Raw genomic sequence first — 15,784 nt, forward strand, 5'->3', positions numbered from 1 at the left:
CACAGTGAGTTCCAGGTCAGCCAGGGCTATATAGTGAAACCCTATCTAAAACCAAAACAGAAAGACATCCCCCCCCCACCCCCGCCGCCACAAAACCCCTAAACAAAGCAGAAAATGAAACAAGAGCTAGAGGAGTCCGGTATGATAACACGTGTCTGTAATTCCAGAACTCAGGAGGCAGAGGCAGGAGACTCAGGAGTTCAAGGTCATTCTTGGTTACATAGTGAGTTTGAGGTTAGCCTGGACTACAGGAGACATGTGGATGATATGAGACATGAGGAGGAAGAAGAAGAGGAGGAGAGGAGAAAGAGGAGAGAGGAGTGAGAGAGGAGAAAGAGAAAGGAAGGGAAGAAAGAAAGAAAGGCAGGGGGCTGGACAGATGGCTCAGTGGTTAAGAGCATCAGCTGCTCTTGCAGAGGACCCAGGTTTGGTTCCTAGCACCAACATGACAGCTAACAACTGTCCATAACTCCAGTTCCAGAGGATCCGACACCCTCTACTGACCTCCACGGGCATTGCCCAGCATGGGTGCACTTATATACATATAGGCAATACACTCAGATGCGTAAAATAAAAATAAATAAAATAGTAAAAAGAAAAAGAAAGAAACAGTAAGAGGATACAGCCCAGCAGCCGTGTTTGTGCAGCATGCATGAGGCCCTGGGTCCAGTCCCCAGGACTGAAATTACATAAATAAATACATAATAAAAATAACCCTTGCTTCATGTCCTATATTTAGTGTCTAGATACTTTTGTATTTTGTCAGTTTCTGGTTCTGATAAAATACATACAGAAACATAATTTCCAAGTATTCTTATTTTATTATGACTTGAATTAGCCTTGTCTTTAAAAAAGAATGCATTGATGGAAACCATTTGCTTAAAGTATTTTTTCCTTTTGGCTCACCATCAAGTATGAGACCAGGCTCTGCAGAGAGTTACATAGGGCTTTGGGAAGCATCCAAAGACTCAAAAATTTTATGAGCATGAGACTGTGCCATCTTGAACCACACATTGCAGTGGGAGAGTACCCAGTGCTATAAAATCCACATTCTGTTGGGTGGGTCCTGCCTCTGTCCTCTGGATTAGCACTCATGGTCTTTTTGGGACAATTGTATAGGACTTCATGCTGATCCTTTGGAGACTGGCCCAGAAAGGTTTGAGCTTGCTGATCTGTCTAGTTTATGACGTTCTCTCAGCACACCAAAGGGCTAGGCATATAACAAGGACATCATAACTATCCATGGCAGTAATGAATTGCTGGGCTCCATGGCATTCCCCGCCTCTAGAAGCGTTCTGTAGCTGTCTCCCTTGTAGGATTGGTAGGGGTAAGACTTCTGGAAACGTTCTGGACTTCCTGTCGTCGGCTTTGTTCCTTGAGGACAGTCCTGAAATTAGGATGCTTAAGTGTGTTTTCAGTCTTCAGGTGCAACTTACTTGTTATCTAAGTGTACTTTCCTTGAGGTGAGCTGTTACTCAACTTCCAAGTTGTCATTTAAACACTTTTTTTTTCTTTTGGACAGAGGAAAATGAGAAAAATAATTCCTATTTTACCCACTTGTACCTGGGACTTTGTGCACGTGTGCATGCATGCGGGCGGAAGCCTGAGGCTGATGTCAGGTGTTTTTCTTCTTATCACTCTCCACTTTAATTTTTTTAGACAGGGTCTCTCACTGAACCCGTAGCTCATTGATTTGGCTAGGCTGACTAGTCAGTGAGCTTCAGGCTGGGATTACAGGCATGCACTGCCATGCCCAGCTTTTCATATGGTTCTGGGGCTCCCAACTCCAGGTCTCATGCTTGAATGACAGGTACTTTGCCCATTGAGCCTCTCTGGACCTTCTTGCTGGAAACAATTGTGTTACTGTAGAGCTTGCCATATAAGCATCAGGATCCAAGTTCAGTCCTTAGTACCTGCATAAGAAAGCCAGATGTCGTGGCATGGGCTTGTAATCCTAGCACTGGAGACAGGCCAATCCCTGGAGCTCTCTGGCCAACCAGCCTCCTTGATGACTTCTAGGCCAGTGTGAGACCTTATCTCAGAAAAATAAATAGTGGACAGATATCTAAGGTTGTCCCTCTGGCCTCCACACACCCTTGCACACATGTACGCTTACAGAAGAATGTGTTACTATTATCATTGTTTAGATGAAATAATGACACCCATAGAAGTTGAGTCATTTGCCTAAAGCCAGAGTAGCTAATTAGAGATGGAGCCACAGTCACACCCGAGGCTTTATGATGTATAACAGGGCAGGTCCCCATTAGTCAATGACTAGTTCCGCATATCCTGAACTGAGAACTCAAACCAGAAGTCCCCAAGCTCTCATAGGAACTCCATAACCAACAGGAAGTGGAAGAGTTTCCTTCTAGGCCAGCTGTGGAAGCTGCCTTTTTGTCACTTGTGCCTTTTAGAGAGGCATTCTTGTGGAAATAGTGACTACTTCTGCATTGGTTAAGGGCTTATTCAGAGAGGAAGCTGCTGAAGGGCCATAATGAAATTATGTGCCATGTTTGCTGGTAGGCGCTCCTTCCTGTACTTACTCCATAGATTGTTTTGTGGAAGTCAGACCAAATTGGGGGTGGGAGTGGGAAGCCTGCTGGCTCCTTGGGGCTCAAGACTCTGTTTTGGGACTCAAGGTCTATTCTCTGGTTTTATAAGCCCAGAAAAATCCATCTGCCTGTCCATCGAAGATACATTAGTGTCTTCATGCTCAGATCCTGCTTAAGTGTTAGCAACCCGCCAGAGAACAAGTCAGGCACAAGTCCCTGTACACACAGAGTTTAGATGCTTGCCGATGCCCTCACTGGATGTGCGTTTGTGCTTCTGAATTAACCAGGCACCTGAGATACTCACCCACATTGAAGGAGTTCAGTAACTCCCCTCTCTCAAATCCATCTTCAGGAGACTGGACATGAGGTCTAGGTTTAAATAGAGAACAAGAGGAAGAGTAGCTGTGCAGTTCTGGTCAAGGCGTGGGCCTGCCCATCACTGGCGTTACTGTCTTGGCTCCATTCTCTTCTGAAAAGTATTTTCTTTATTATCCATTTTATTATGATGACTTTTATTATTACTTTATTCATAAGTGATGAGGAAGTGGGGATTTTTGAAGAGCCATCTTGCTGGGAGGCTGCAACATAGACTGTTATCCTAATTAGATCCTGACCCTCATCTCCTTATCAGGAGATCTCAAGAACAGAGTTCTTTATTCCTCAGGCTGTTCTTACCACTGGGAAGCAGCTGCCCAGAATTGTAGATGATAAGGGAAGAAAGCATATTTCATAGTGTGAAAGACAAGGGCCAAGTTAATAGGGAGCCTGGTCTCCATGCGGCTTCGTTTATGGTTTGCCGCTTGGTGATTTTTACTATATTCACAAGGTAGGGCAACCACCATTACCACCATCTGACTAACTCCATCTTCAGGGGTAGTCACACAATCTCTCCTCCACCACCAGCCCCCACCTGCAAGCTTGGCAGCTACTGCTCTGCTTTCTGTCCGTGGATTTGCCTATTATGGACATTCAGTAGGAATGGAATCCTGCGGGCAGAAGCTGCCTGCGTTGACAATTTAGCCTGAGTTGGCAAAGTCTGTTTCCAGGCAATTTTAATGAGTTGCCCAGGCTGAGAATCCCCTGTGTGTCCGTTTTCTCATTAGCACTGCCTTGGTTTTGAATGCTCCTGGCCAATGGCTGTCTGTAGTATTGGTTCCTATACTCCATTCCCAATAACACCACCAGCTGTGACTATCACTCTGGAGGTCCTGCTGCTGTGGCAGGGGTTTGAGGTCAATCTGGGCCTACCTAACAAGACCTGCTTCAAAAAGCAAAAACAAAAAACCATACATTCCAAAAAAAAAAAAAAAAAAAAAAAAAAAAAGAAAAACCAAAGACATGACTATCGGGCATCTATGTCTTACTATAAAGTACAAACTTCCCCATAACTTTTAACTTGGGGCAAGCCTTAGTTTCCTTATTTGCATATCAAGAATGTAAGGTTATGATAATGATTTAATAATATGTACATGTAACAGGTGCTTATTAAATCCCAGGCATTCTTCTAAGTGCTTTGTATCGTACCTGATTATGCCCATTCTGTAATGTATAGGACACGTTGGACACATTGCAAGTCTACATACATAAGGAGTATGCACAGACCACTTTGCTTCTTCCTTTGTGAAATTTATGGTAATTAATTTTGCTTCTTTTTGGACACTGCAGTGATTTCCACTCTGCAGTTCGTTTTCCATCCCGACTTTTCTGGGACAGGGCAAACCTTCATTTGGTCAGGATTGAGTTAGGTCTGTGGTCACTCAGTCATACATCTTTCATGCTTCACAGCTTGGACAACACGGTCTTGAATTTGAATCCAAATTGTACTCCCCGTTGGCTTTGGACATACTGCCTCAGTTTCCTCATCTACAGAATGAAGATTAGAACACTCACATCGCTTGCAGCCTCATTCTTCCGGTGTTCCCTGAGATTTTATACCTGGGCCTCATGAGGACACACCTGCTGGTACGAGGAGGCACGTGTGCTGTAATGAGGTAGGGGTGTTCATTAATACCCTTGTCTTCTCTTTAGGGAATATTCCTGGCTCAGCTGTGCTGGTGTTTGACATCCACGTGATTGACTTTCATAACCCTTCGGACTCCATCAGCGTCACTTCCCTCTACAAACCCTCTGACTGCTCAGTGCTGAGTAAGAAGGGGGATTACCTCAAATATCACTACAATGCCTCACTTCTGGATGGAACCCTGCTGGATTCCACGTAAGGGAAAACTGGGAACTGGGCGGGAGCGAGCCTTTGGTAATCCTCCTTACTGTATTTCATCAACCCTTAGTTAGGAGTATTTTGTTCTATGTTTTCCTGGTTGCATAGCACAGGCCTCCCCAAGGCTCAGAGTTTTCTACAGAAAAGCTTCCTGTTCCAAACTGCTTCTTACCTGGTGGAATTGTCTTTCTCAAGTACATATTCATGTCTTCAATAACTGACCCTTGGAGCAAAATGTGGTACATATACCTAGTATACCTACAATCTCAGCACTTAGGAGGCTGAGATAGGAGACAGAGTTCAAGGCTAGCGTGGGATACACAGTGAGATCCTCAGATAAAGACCAGACTCAGAGTCTGGTACATAATGCCCCCTTTGCTCTACTCTGCCTCACCAGTCATTTCTTCACTGAGGAACCTTCTTTGCAGAGTTGCCTCTTATCATGATACACTGCTTGACCTATTTCTTCTGGCCAACTTTCATCTGGACTTAAATGCCTTTCCTTTTCTCAAAAATTTTCCTTAATTCCTAGGAAGAATCAAGTACTCCTGTCTCCTAGCGCTTTAGGTATTATTATTATTTTTTGGATTACCAAGTTTCAAGTTATTTTTGTCTCTACCTATTACTGATCAGCATCTGTAGAACAAAAAGAGTATTTTATAAATGTTAGTTGATTTAAATAAACCTGAATATCTATTAACTAAGAATGTCAGAGGAGTGTTGCTTCCTATGAATTAGAACCTCAAAAACATCTGTAAGTATCATAGTTTCTGTTCTGGGAAAGAAACATTTTCAGGCTTTCTTTATATTTCTGTGTAAGTGCTTCACTTCTGTGCTGAGCCTGACTTAGATCTCTAAATAGGGAGTTGGAAGTGGAAAGGGCTTCCTTTGCGTTAAGGGCTGCTCTTGTACTTGTGAAGGCGCCTCTCTCCCTTGTTCCTGTCACTCTGAAGTCTGGCTTTGGGCTCTGAGGTTCTGAATACTAATGTGTTTAGTGTATTTCATAAAATCAAAAATTCACTTATTAGAAATACTATTTTAAGCATCTCTAAGAAAGCAAAAGTATTACCAGAAAATAATGATGCTCTGTCAGTCATAATGACAGAGATGTTAACATGTGAAAAAAATTTCACATTTTAGAATTGATGAACTATGTTCTTTACTTCTTTGGCCCGGATTCACAGATATATGGCTTACAAAGAAACCCCCACCACTAGTTCTGGAAGTATTCAGAGGCAGAGGGAAAGAAGCATGGCTTGTAGTTGTTTAGTGGGTCAAGAGAGCTCACGCAAGGGAAAGTGGGCCGGCCTTTGCCAGTGTTCCAATTACTGTCTGCTGCTCAGGCTGTGGAAAGGGGATGTGCAGTGGGAGGTGAGCAAAGGAATTCCATCCTCATGCTTCAGGATCTGCCTCTGTGGGCCAGAAAATCGACTTCCTGTCTCTGATGTGTTTGATGCAGTCACGTGTTCATGGAGCTCTTAGGAGTCACGTTTTATGAGGAACTCCATTTTGTGCCTTGAGAGTTGTTTGTGCTACATGTAAATCTATAGACCACATGGCCCTCCTGGCCTCTTTTGGGGGTACAGTTCCCAAGTAAAGGAATGATGGGAAGGGTGGCAGGCAGTTGCCCTCCTGGCTCCCCTCAAGCCCTGCATGGGTGCAGTGAACACGACCTCCCCACACAGGGGTGGACACTTGTCATCAGGACAAGGAGCAGCTGTTGCTGGGAGGAGAGATGGAGATCTGGATGGGTGACAAATTGCCTGCTAGAGGGTTCTCCTGTTGCCTGTATATTTCAACTGGGCATTCCTTACTGGATAAACGAGACCTTGACTCTTCTGTAAGACTTTGAGAGTAGTGCTGCCTCTGACAGGGGCTTGGAGAGAGGAAGTGTGAAGACTCTTGATACAGCTGACAAGAGGCCTGACAGCAGTAGGTCAGAGGTGGCCCCTCCGCAGGCCTCCCCCCAAGGGCATCTTGAGCCTATGTTGGCTTTGTAGAATTTTCTCCCAGGGAGGATAAACATAAGGCTGCTGGGTTTATTGGCCCCAGGATGCCAGCTTGTCCTGGGAAGGAGGGAAGAAGTGGCAGTTCTGGCCCTGGGAGGCAGAGGGGACTGAGGGGGGCTCTAGCCTTAAGGAGACAGTTGTTCCTTGTCAACACCTGGTAATGGGCATTAAGGGAGGTCTGGTTATTTCTTTCTTGGGTATGAAGAACGTAACTGGTGTTGGACTTTGGGGGAGTACCACAGATTTTGAAATAGACTGATTTTCTTCTGTGGCAAACTTCTTCCCTAGGTCCCCAGGACTCCAGGCATTGAGGTTAGTGACATTCTCAGGGGGTTTGTGGAGTTAAAGGCCTTCCAGACAGTAGGGCATTGCCCCTTAGGGCCATCCATTTGTGCCCACTCCTTTCTTTGCTCTCCACTGTGCCACGTGTGTTTATGGTTTGCTATTTAGGATATTCCTGATACAGCTATGACTCTCTTTATAACGAAACAAAGATCACATTTCCCAAGGTCAAATTAAATGGCAGCACCAGGATTCTAACTCAGGTCCTTGTCGCCCGAGTTCTCTCCGGGGTTCTTGTGCTATCAGACAAACCAGATAACATATTTTTATGTGAATTTATTATAGTTTATACCGTGTGTGTGTGTCAGGGGGATAACTCACAAAGAGACAAATACCAGGTGCTCACCAGCTCTGCGCCTCTGCTCCGAGCCTGCCATTCCATACTGCAAGCCCACCACACTCCAGATTGCTCCCACCACCTGCCCAAAGTCACTGCTAGCTTTTGCCCACACCTCATGGGCCCTGTAGTCCTGCCGCAGGTTGGTACGCATATTCTGGTAGGGTTGTGGCTCCAGTCCAAGATGGTGCAGAAAGCCCCTCCTCCTGTGACTACCTCCCCACAGTCAATTCTCCTCAGCAGGCCCCGCCCCTCAGAGGAAACACGCTGTCTGGGACACAGTCCTGAATCTAAAATCCATGCTCCTAAGCCTGGTGGATGCGTGTAATGCCAGCACTTTCGAGGATGAAGCTGGAGGATCAGGAGTTTGAGGTCAGCCTGAGCCATAGTGAGACTCTGTCTCTAAATAGGTAAATAATAAAACCAGGCTCCTAACTACATTGTATATAATAAATTCTCATAAAATGCCTATTTAGATGCAAACAACCCCCCCCCCCAACCATCAGAGAGAAGCTTGTAGCCAGGAAGTCCCATCACTCCAAAGTCTTGAGTGTGCATTTCCTACAAACAGGTGTTCTCAGTGTGTCCTGTGTAATTCAGTGCTTCCACTAAAATCAGGACGTATACACTGTTAACCTTTCAGTCCTCAGATCCCACTTCGTTTTCACTGGTATTTCTGTAACACCTCTCATGGCTGAAGGAGCCCACTCCCACTTACTTCTGTTCTGTGGCACAGCCCTTTGGTTTCGATTTCCATGCCTTTGACACTTGAAAAGTGTCAGGCTGGTTGTTTTGCCAAATGTGCCCTGATGTGTGTCAGTCTCTTGCTCCCACAGGACTGCCCATCTTGAGCAGAGCACCCTCGGCCACGGTTGATGAGCATTCATTTCTTCTTTCAGGTGGAATTTAGGAAAAACTTACAACATTGTGTTGGGATCTGGACAAGTGGTGCTGGGGATGGATATGGGCCTCAGAGAGATGTGTGTGGGAGAGAAACGCACAGTGATCATTCCACCCCACCTGGGCTACGGAGAGGCCGGCGTGGGTAAGTGGCAGGGGTCAGGAGTGTTGGGCACATTCACCATCTGAATTGTATGTTTTTTTTTTTTTTTGGTCATAAGTGGACCATCTATGTAAAACCTAAAGGGGATTGTGGTTTATGGCTTTTTTTTTGTTTTTTTTTTTTTACATTTTGAACATTTTTGTTTAAAGACCCCTGTGAATACAGTGAGCTGTTGCTGACTGCCTTGAGAAAGCAGGCTTTAAGAAGACACACTATTGGTCTGCAGGTTCATTTGGTTAGACCCTGGAGGAGGCCTCTAGGTGATTATCTGGCATCTGGCTGCCTGCTCCTGGGAACTGTGTCCTGGGATAGGTGGGATGCAGGGGGCCATTGCTTCTCACTGTTCAGAGTCTGTAAGTCAGCCAAGAAAATACTCTGGGGCAGAGATTGCTTCCAAGTTCTGGAAAAGCCAGGCTCACTGAATCCTTACAGTGTGGTGTTTCACTGACGGAGCCATTTCACTGGTCCATACCTGACTTTTTTACATGCTATCAAGCTATCGCCCCAGCTTTAAGATTTAATTTTGCTTATAAACTAAAGCCCAGGTTTCATGAAATCCTTTCTGTATGTGATGTATGGGGATTTAGTTAAAAAAATGTTGGGCATGGTCATAGTGCACACATTTGATACCAGCACACTTGATGCAGAGGCAGTCAGATCTCTGTGATCAAGACCAACCTGGTCTACTTTAGTGTGTTCCAGACCAGTGAGGCTACAGGGAGACCAACAGCTACACCTGGGTACGAGCAGCCGCCTTGGGTATGACAGCCAGAGACTGGGGAGGGGAGCACAGGTGGATGGTCTAGACCCTGTGGTTTAACACCATGCTCTACCTGTTTCTTGAGTAGATGGAGAAGTGCCTGGTAGTGCTGTCTTAGTGTTTGACATTGAACTTCTGGAGCTGGTGTCTGGCCTGCCTGAGGGGTACATGTTCATATGGAATGGTGAGGTGTCCCCCAACCTCTTTGAAGAAATCGACAAGGATGGCAATGGAGAAGTCCTGCTGGAGGAGGTAACTGGCCTTTGTGGCAGGAGGGTCAGAAGCTGTCCAGGGAGCTTCATGTGATAGGGTCCATTCTGAAAGTAGAGCCTTCCATATGCTGAGGACAGCAGGCTACACAGATTTCTCATGATGATGGTAACTAGCACACGTATGTTCCAAGGGCTTTTACACACATTCTCACAGGAAAAAATTGAGCTCTTGAGAGGTGCAGGGCTTGTCTTAAAGCACAAATCTGGATTCAGGGCCTGGCTACTGGGTGCCCCCCCCCCCCCAAGAAAAAAGGTCTGCCTCGTGCTCTTTTCATGCTCAACAGCTGTGTAATAGTCATGATTCAGAGGAAACTTTGGAAATGGTTGCCCAAGATCTCAGCTAGCCAGTGTTTTGTGCCAGGGTCACCCACCTCTTTTGGAGCTGAGCACAGTGTTGGAGCTTGCTGCCTGCTTCACCTCATGCGTGTGCTCCAGCCTTTCCCCCTTTCTATTATGTCACTATGTGGACCTGGATCATTCCTGTTGGCATACATTCCATGTTCCATTCTCTTTTGTTTTTGAGACATAGTTTCAGTAGGTCACCAAGGCTAACCTTGAACTCGTGGTCCTCCTGCCTCAGCCTCCTAAGTGTTGAGATTATGGGCATGCACCATCATGCCCAGTACAATTATTTTTTTATATTACTTTTTGATATGTCTTTCCAATTTTAAAACCTCATTGCTCACTTTACAGTAAAAACCTCAGAAGAACTGTTAGCTTTACCTTTTATTTTTCTGTGCCCATTCTTTTATTTCATGCATACATTTTTGTGGTTTTGAGATGAGGTCTTGCCCAGGTTGGCCTTGAACTCATGATCTTCCTGTCTCAGCCTCCTGAGTGCTAGGAGCACAAGTATGCACTGTCATGCCTGGATTTATTTTTTGTGAGATGGGTTCTTTCTTTCTTTGTGCCCCAAACTCCTGGGCTCAAGCCATCTTTGCCTTCAGTATCCCAGGTAGCTGGGACTCCAGGTTCACACTGCTTTGCTCAGCTTTCCATTCTTTGGGCCTAGTCTTGATAGGCCTCTGTCTTGTTATGCCATTGACCCCAGCTCTGCCTCTTCAGCTTGTGGTGTCATGCCCCCACCCCAACCCCGACAGGGTGCATTCACGCACTTTCCACCTCACTGGCCTCTTCTCTTCTGTATCTTCCTGTGGGAGGGCCCCAGGCTAGAGCCTGGACTGAGTTCCTTGTCCTGTCCACCTCCTTCCTATCGCTCTGATGTGATCCAGATTTGTAACTCCACCCCACCTCGTCTCCTCATTCTACACTCATGTATCCGACCACCTGAAAAACCTCTCATTTATTGTACCACTGAGCCTTGTCCTGACCCAACTCCAAGCCTGCTTCAACCCGAGATTCTCTGTGGCCATCAGTGCACTCTTTCCTTCCCGTTGTTCAGGTGAGAGCATTGGTGTCCTTCATGGCCACTTCTCAGGACCTGCCCCATCTCCATGGCCTCCTGTGGTCTGTAACAGTCTTCCACCATCTTCTCACTGCCAGCTACTCCCTCTGCTGTGTGGCTGGCCCATTGCATGCTCCCTTGGAGTTCTGTGAACCTTCCAGGCAGGCTCTGCACCAGCTGCTCTCTACGCTTAGAACCTACGTGTCTCAGATAACTGTTTGACTCATTCTCTTGCGTCTTTCAAGTTTTTGCACTAGTCTCCTTGACCCCAGAGGTTCTACTCTGACCACCAAATTGACTGTTTAAACTTGCCCTTTCTTACCATTGCCTTTCTCTCTCTTTTTTTTTTTTTTCCTGGAGCATTACATTTTGTAACTTAAAATGTAATTTACTTAATGGTTATATTCATGTAGAATGTAAACATTTCAAGTTCAGTGTTTATGTGTATGATATGTCCTGTAGGTCTAGAATGGTCTTTGCACATGGTAGATGCTGTTTTTATTGTGTGAGTAAATGGATGTTTGGATCCAACATTGTTTTTCAGGGGTTCATCCTCAGGTGGGAAGCTGAAGGCTTGTTCTGGTGGTTGCCATGGATGTGGGCTACCTGGTTCTAAGGCTTCTTCAAGTCATTTAGTTCAGGAGGTTTCATTTTTCTACTACTTTTTAAAATTATGTGTCTGTGTAGGTATATGTGCACATATGTGTAGGTGTCTGTGTGGACCAGAAGAGGGGATTGGATCCCTTGGAGCTGAAGTTACAGGTGGTTGTGAGCTGCCCAGTGTAGGTGCTGGGAACTGAACTCAGGTCCTCTGCTAGAACAGTTGTGGTCTAATTGCTGACCCATCTTTCCAATCCCTAGTTTAGGGATTTTTACCCGCACCCGGGGAAAGGAGTCCAGGTCCTGTCCAGGTCTGAGGACAGCTTGTTTTGGAAGCTCAGACCCCATTTCCAGCCTCCCACCCTCACCCTGCAGTATTTCAGGTCTGATTCCACACTTGCAGCTGCTGTATCTCACTGTACCTCACCTTTGCTCTGTCCCCTTTCTCTCCAGTTCTCAGAGTACATTCATGCCCAGGTGGCAACGGGCAAAGGGAAACTGGCTCCTGGCTTTGATGCTGAAATGATTGTGAAGAATATGTTTACCAACCAGGACCGGAATGGAGATGGGAAGGTCGTGGCTGAGGAATTTAAACTCAAAGACCAGGAGGCGAAACATGATGAACTCTAAGCTTGACACGAGCCAGTCAGGGAGTGTATGACACTAAGCCATCTGCTGTGGCAGAGCATGCAGTCAGGGTGTGAGGGTTTCTAGGAAGGCTTGACATTAGCAAGTAGTAGATAGACGACGTAGTACATCCATCAGGGTGGATTGATGTTCATGGTGAGAACTTGGGCAGATTGCCAGTGATAGCAAACAGAATCTACGCAGAGGGCCTTGGGATATGTGACGTGTTGGAAAGGCTGCACTATTGACCATTATTTGTGAGTCTTCTGGGAAATTGTGTAACTAAAGGAAAATAACTTCATGTACAATATATAACCACCTTGGAGGAAACAAGAAAAGTACCCAGCTGTCTACCTAAAGAAATCTGATTTTTTTTTTAACTTGATGGAGTGAATCTTAAGAGCATTCTCTACAGGGGCAGGGAGGCAGAGGGCATGCATACCCCAGTGAGATCCCACAGCTGTGACTTTTCTCGATGCTCTGCACAATCTGGTGATGCCAGGCCCCATATGCTACCCCCTCTACAAATGCCAACATTGTGCTTTTCCAGTTCATATATTATACTGTGGCGGCCCTACAATTGATAATGCAACTTGGAAGTTTAACAGGAGCTGCTTGGACAGACAAAAACCATAGACAGACCATTTGAAAGCTGTCTTACACCACAAAAAGAGGATTTGCTCTGCATTGGCTCTGTAGGATTATCGGCTTCACTGTTCCTTACCCTCGTGGCACTGTCCTGTAGGGTACTCTCTCTCCACTCTGCACGCCTTTGGTTAGATAGATACATAAAGGGCTGATAGCTGAGCCTTGCTGGCCAGTCAACAGCAGTTTTACTGTGACTGAATTGGGGTTCCTCTCAGCAGATGAAGGTGATATTTTCTGCCACTATTTGTATCCTGTAGGGCAGTTGGGGTCTCCTTCTGCCACTGGAAAGCAGTAACATACAGGCCAGCCTGTTCCTACATCATGTAGAAACCACATTGCTGCCTTGCATCCTCTGTTGCAAGTGGTCTTAACACTTACCCTAAAGTCATCAAGGGTTTTCCTTTTGAAATGGCTTTTTTACTAATTTAAACTGTTTTGTATTGATGTTGCCTGGAGATAGTTCATGAAAATGCTGTGCACTTGTTCAATGGAATTAATGTTGGAAACCTGATTTTTTTTCCTGTATAAAATATTGAATCCTATCATCTGGTTTTGTGGCATTTTATTTGAAGGTGGAGAGGATCCTATGAGAACACACTGTGTAGTCAGAATCCTCCTGACACAAACAGGGCTGGACAGCATTACGTTCCTTAGAGGGAGAGCAGTGTATGGGGTACAGGGACATCTGTCGGGTCCTGGCAGGAAACACACCGGAGAAGCTGCCTAAAGAACTGTTTGCAGAAGTGGGTGGGGCTCAGGGGAGCAGACTATGATACCTATGTGCAAGGGCAGGGTTGCTTAGCAACAGCATGAGGCTGTCACTCTTGGGCCTGAGGTTAAGTGGTATCAGCGGGAGCAGGGCAGGTTACTGGAGTGTGTGTGTATGTGTGTGTCTAGGCACCTGGCCACCCCAGAGCTATGGCTGGCATTGCAGCTGAGTGAAGAGGAAGATAGACTGTCCCCTCTGGTCCTCTTGTCTCATGCCTGCCATTGGCTCCCATTAGCTGAACCCCATCCTAAGCCAGAGGGAAAGAGCTCAGAAATGAGGTTTCTCCAAGGTTGGCCTCATGGGGGATATGTAGAGAATAAAGGCTGGGGAGATGGCTCAGTTGGCAAAATGCTTGTGGGGTTAGCATGAGAACCCGAGTTCTACCCCAGAACCTATGTGAAAAACTGGGTGTTGTGTGTGATTGTAATCCCAGTGCTGAGGGGTGGAGAGCTTGTGGTTAGCATAGTTGGCTAGCTCCAGGCCAAATGAGAGACATGTGGATGGTTCCTGAGGAATGACACAGTGCTGACCTCTGGCCTCCATGCGCGCGCGCGCACACACACACACACACACACACACACACACACACAGAGTGAAGAATAACACTTCACTGTGTGTGGTTGAAGTGGAAGCAAGTGGAGAGTAACTGGCCGTTGTATTGGTGTGTGCTTGCTTTCAGAAAGGAAATGTTACTGTTTACAGAAGCATATTCAGATGAGCCAAGGGGATGCCCACAGCCTTTTTGGCTGTGACTGACCATTGATGTTCCTTAGCCATGTTCTACCTTGACCATTGCTGCCCTGCTCTGCAATGAACAGGACTCCTTAAATGCATCAGAAACAATAATCTTGCTTCCTCCTAAACTGAATTGCCCTTTGGGATGCAAACCAGATGCTACCTGGTTTTTATTTGGCCTGTACTGAATGCCTTTACAGGCTGCAGTGGTAGAGACAGGCTGGCTGAGACAGAAGATTCTTTGTGAAAATAAATGGTGAGCCTTAGAATTTCAGGAATAGAGAGCAACTCTTGGCTAGTGGGATGAGTGCTACCTGGGCTTTTCCATTCTTCCTGGGGTTGGGGGAGTTTGATTATTTGAGACCCTGTCAAAGACACTGGAAGAATGCACTATCTTGCTGGCCCCTTTGTAGTGCTGCAGCTCTTGCTTGTATTTGCAAATGGTTACAGTCATAGCTGTCAACAAGGCTGAATATTGATTAAGGAACCCAAGATGCAGCACCGCACTTAATCATATCTTGCATTCAATTCCTGTGTTGCTGCTTGAGGCAGCCTAGGTCTTCTAATGGGAATAGCTGCTGATGGGTGTCGTACTGACATCATGTCTGACTTACAGAATTTGAACTGTGGGCCCTAAATATAAATTCAGTTACTGATGCCTACTGTATAATTAGAATATTTTAAGCATCCATGTGATATTAAACACTAGGGCACTTGCAACAAAAACAGTTTGTACTTGTTAAAATCTGCGAATTTTGTTTGCTTGATTATTTAAGAATTTGTGACTTGTTTTTTGGAAGAAGAGCCAGGCATGGTGATACCTGTAATCGCGGAAGAAGAGCCAGGCGTGGTGATACCTGTAATCTCGGCACTAAAGAGGCTGAGGCAGAACTGCCTGGAGTTTGAGACCGACCTGGGTTACGGAGGAGTAGTACCAGTCAATGTTACATTATGTTTTCATTAGTTGGCCTGTGTGCAGGCCTGTAGCCCTCAGCTCTCACTGGTCCTTGCAGTGACATCCATGATTTTACTATCCTAGGCTTCCAGGAACAGGTATTTATTTTGAAGCCCTCACCTCTTAGCTCTCCTAAGGATCTGGAGTCTTTTATTTAAAAAGAGACTGTTCCCAATTGCTTAGTTTCAGTTACAAATATGAAACATCTTTTATGCATGTGACTGGTCAATTTCATGTCTTTATCCTTAGAGGGTTCTTTTTTTTTTTTTTTTTTTTTTTTTTTTAGATAGGGTCTCCCTGTAGCTACAATTGGCCCGGAACTTGCTATGTAGACCAGGCTGGGCTCTATCCCACACAGATCCACCTGCCTCTGCTTCCCTAGTGCTGGGATGAAAGGCGTGTGCCATTATGCCCAGAAAGACTCTATTTTTTAAACTTTATTTTTAATTATATGTATATGTGTATGTCTGCCTGTAGGTATGTGCATGTTAG

General features: G+C 45.6%; 1 protein-coding gene across 1 annotated transcript in view; it reads left to right on the forward strand.

Annotated features, from left to right (window-relative positions):
- The window catches only part of Fkbp9 (FKBP prolyl isomerase 9), a 45,252-nt gene extending 31,877 nt beyond the window's left edge, over window positions 1–13,375 (forward strand). The window contains exons 7-10 of the mRNA XM_008827547.3: window positions 4,581–4,767; window positions 8,358–8,503; window positions 9,370–9,533; window positions 12,012–13,375. Coding sequence (XP_008825769.1) covers window positions 4,581–4,767; window positions 8,358–8,503; window positions 9,370–9,533; window positions 12,012–12,188 — 674 coding nt within the window. The 3' untranslated portion in view covers window positions 12,189–13,375. The remainder of the gene's footprint in view (window positions 1–4,580; window positions 4,768–8,357; window positions 8,504–9,369; window positions 9,534–12,011) is intronic.
- The last annotated feature ends 2,409 nt before the right edge of the window (window positions 13,376–15,784 follow it).

Source organism: Nannospalax galili, unplaced genomic scaffold, assembly GCF_000622305.1.
Source record: "Nannospalax galili isolate Female #2095 unplaced genomic scaffold, S.galili_v1.0 scaffold132, whole genome shotgun sequence".
NCBI classification, from domain to species: Eukaryota; Metazoa; Chordata; class Mammalia; order Rodentia; family Spalacidae; genus Nannospalax; species Nannospalax galili.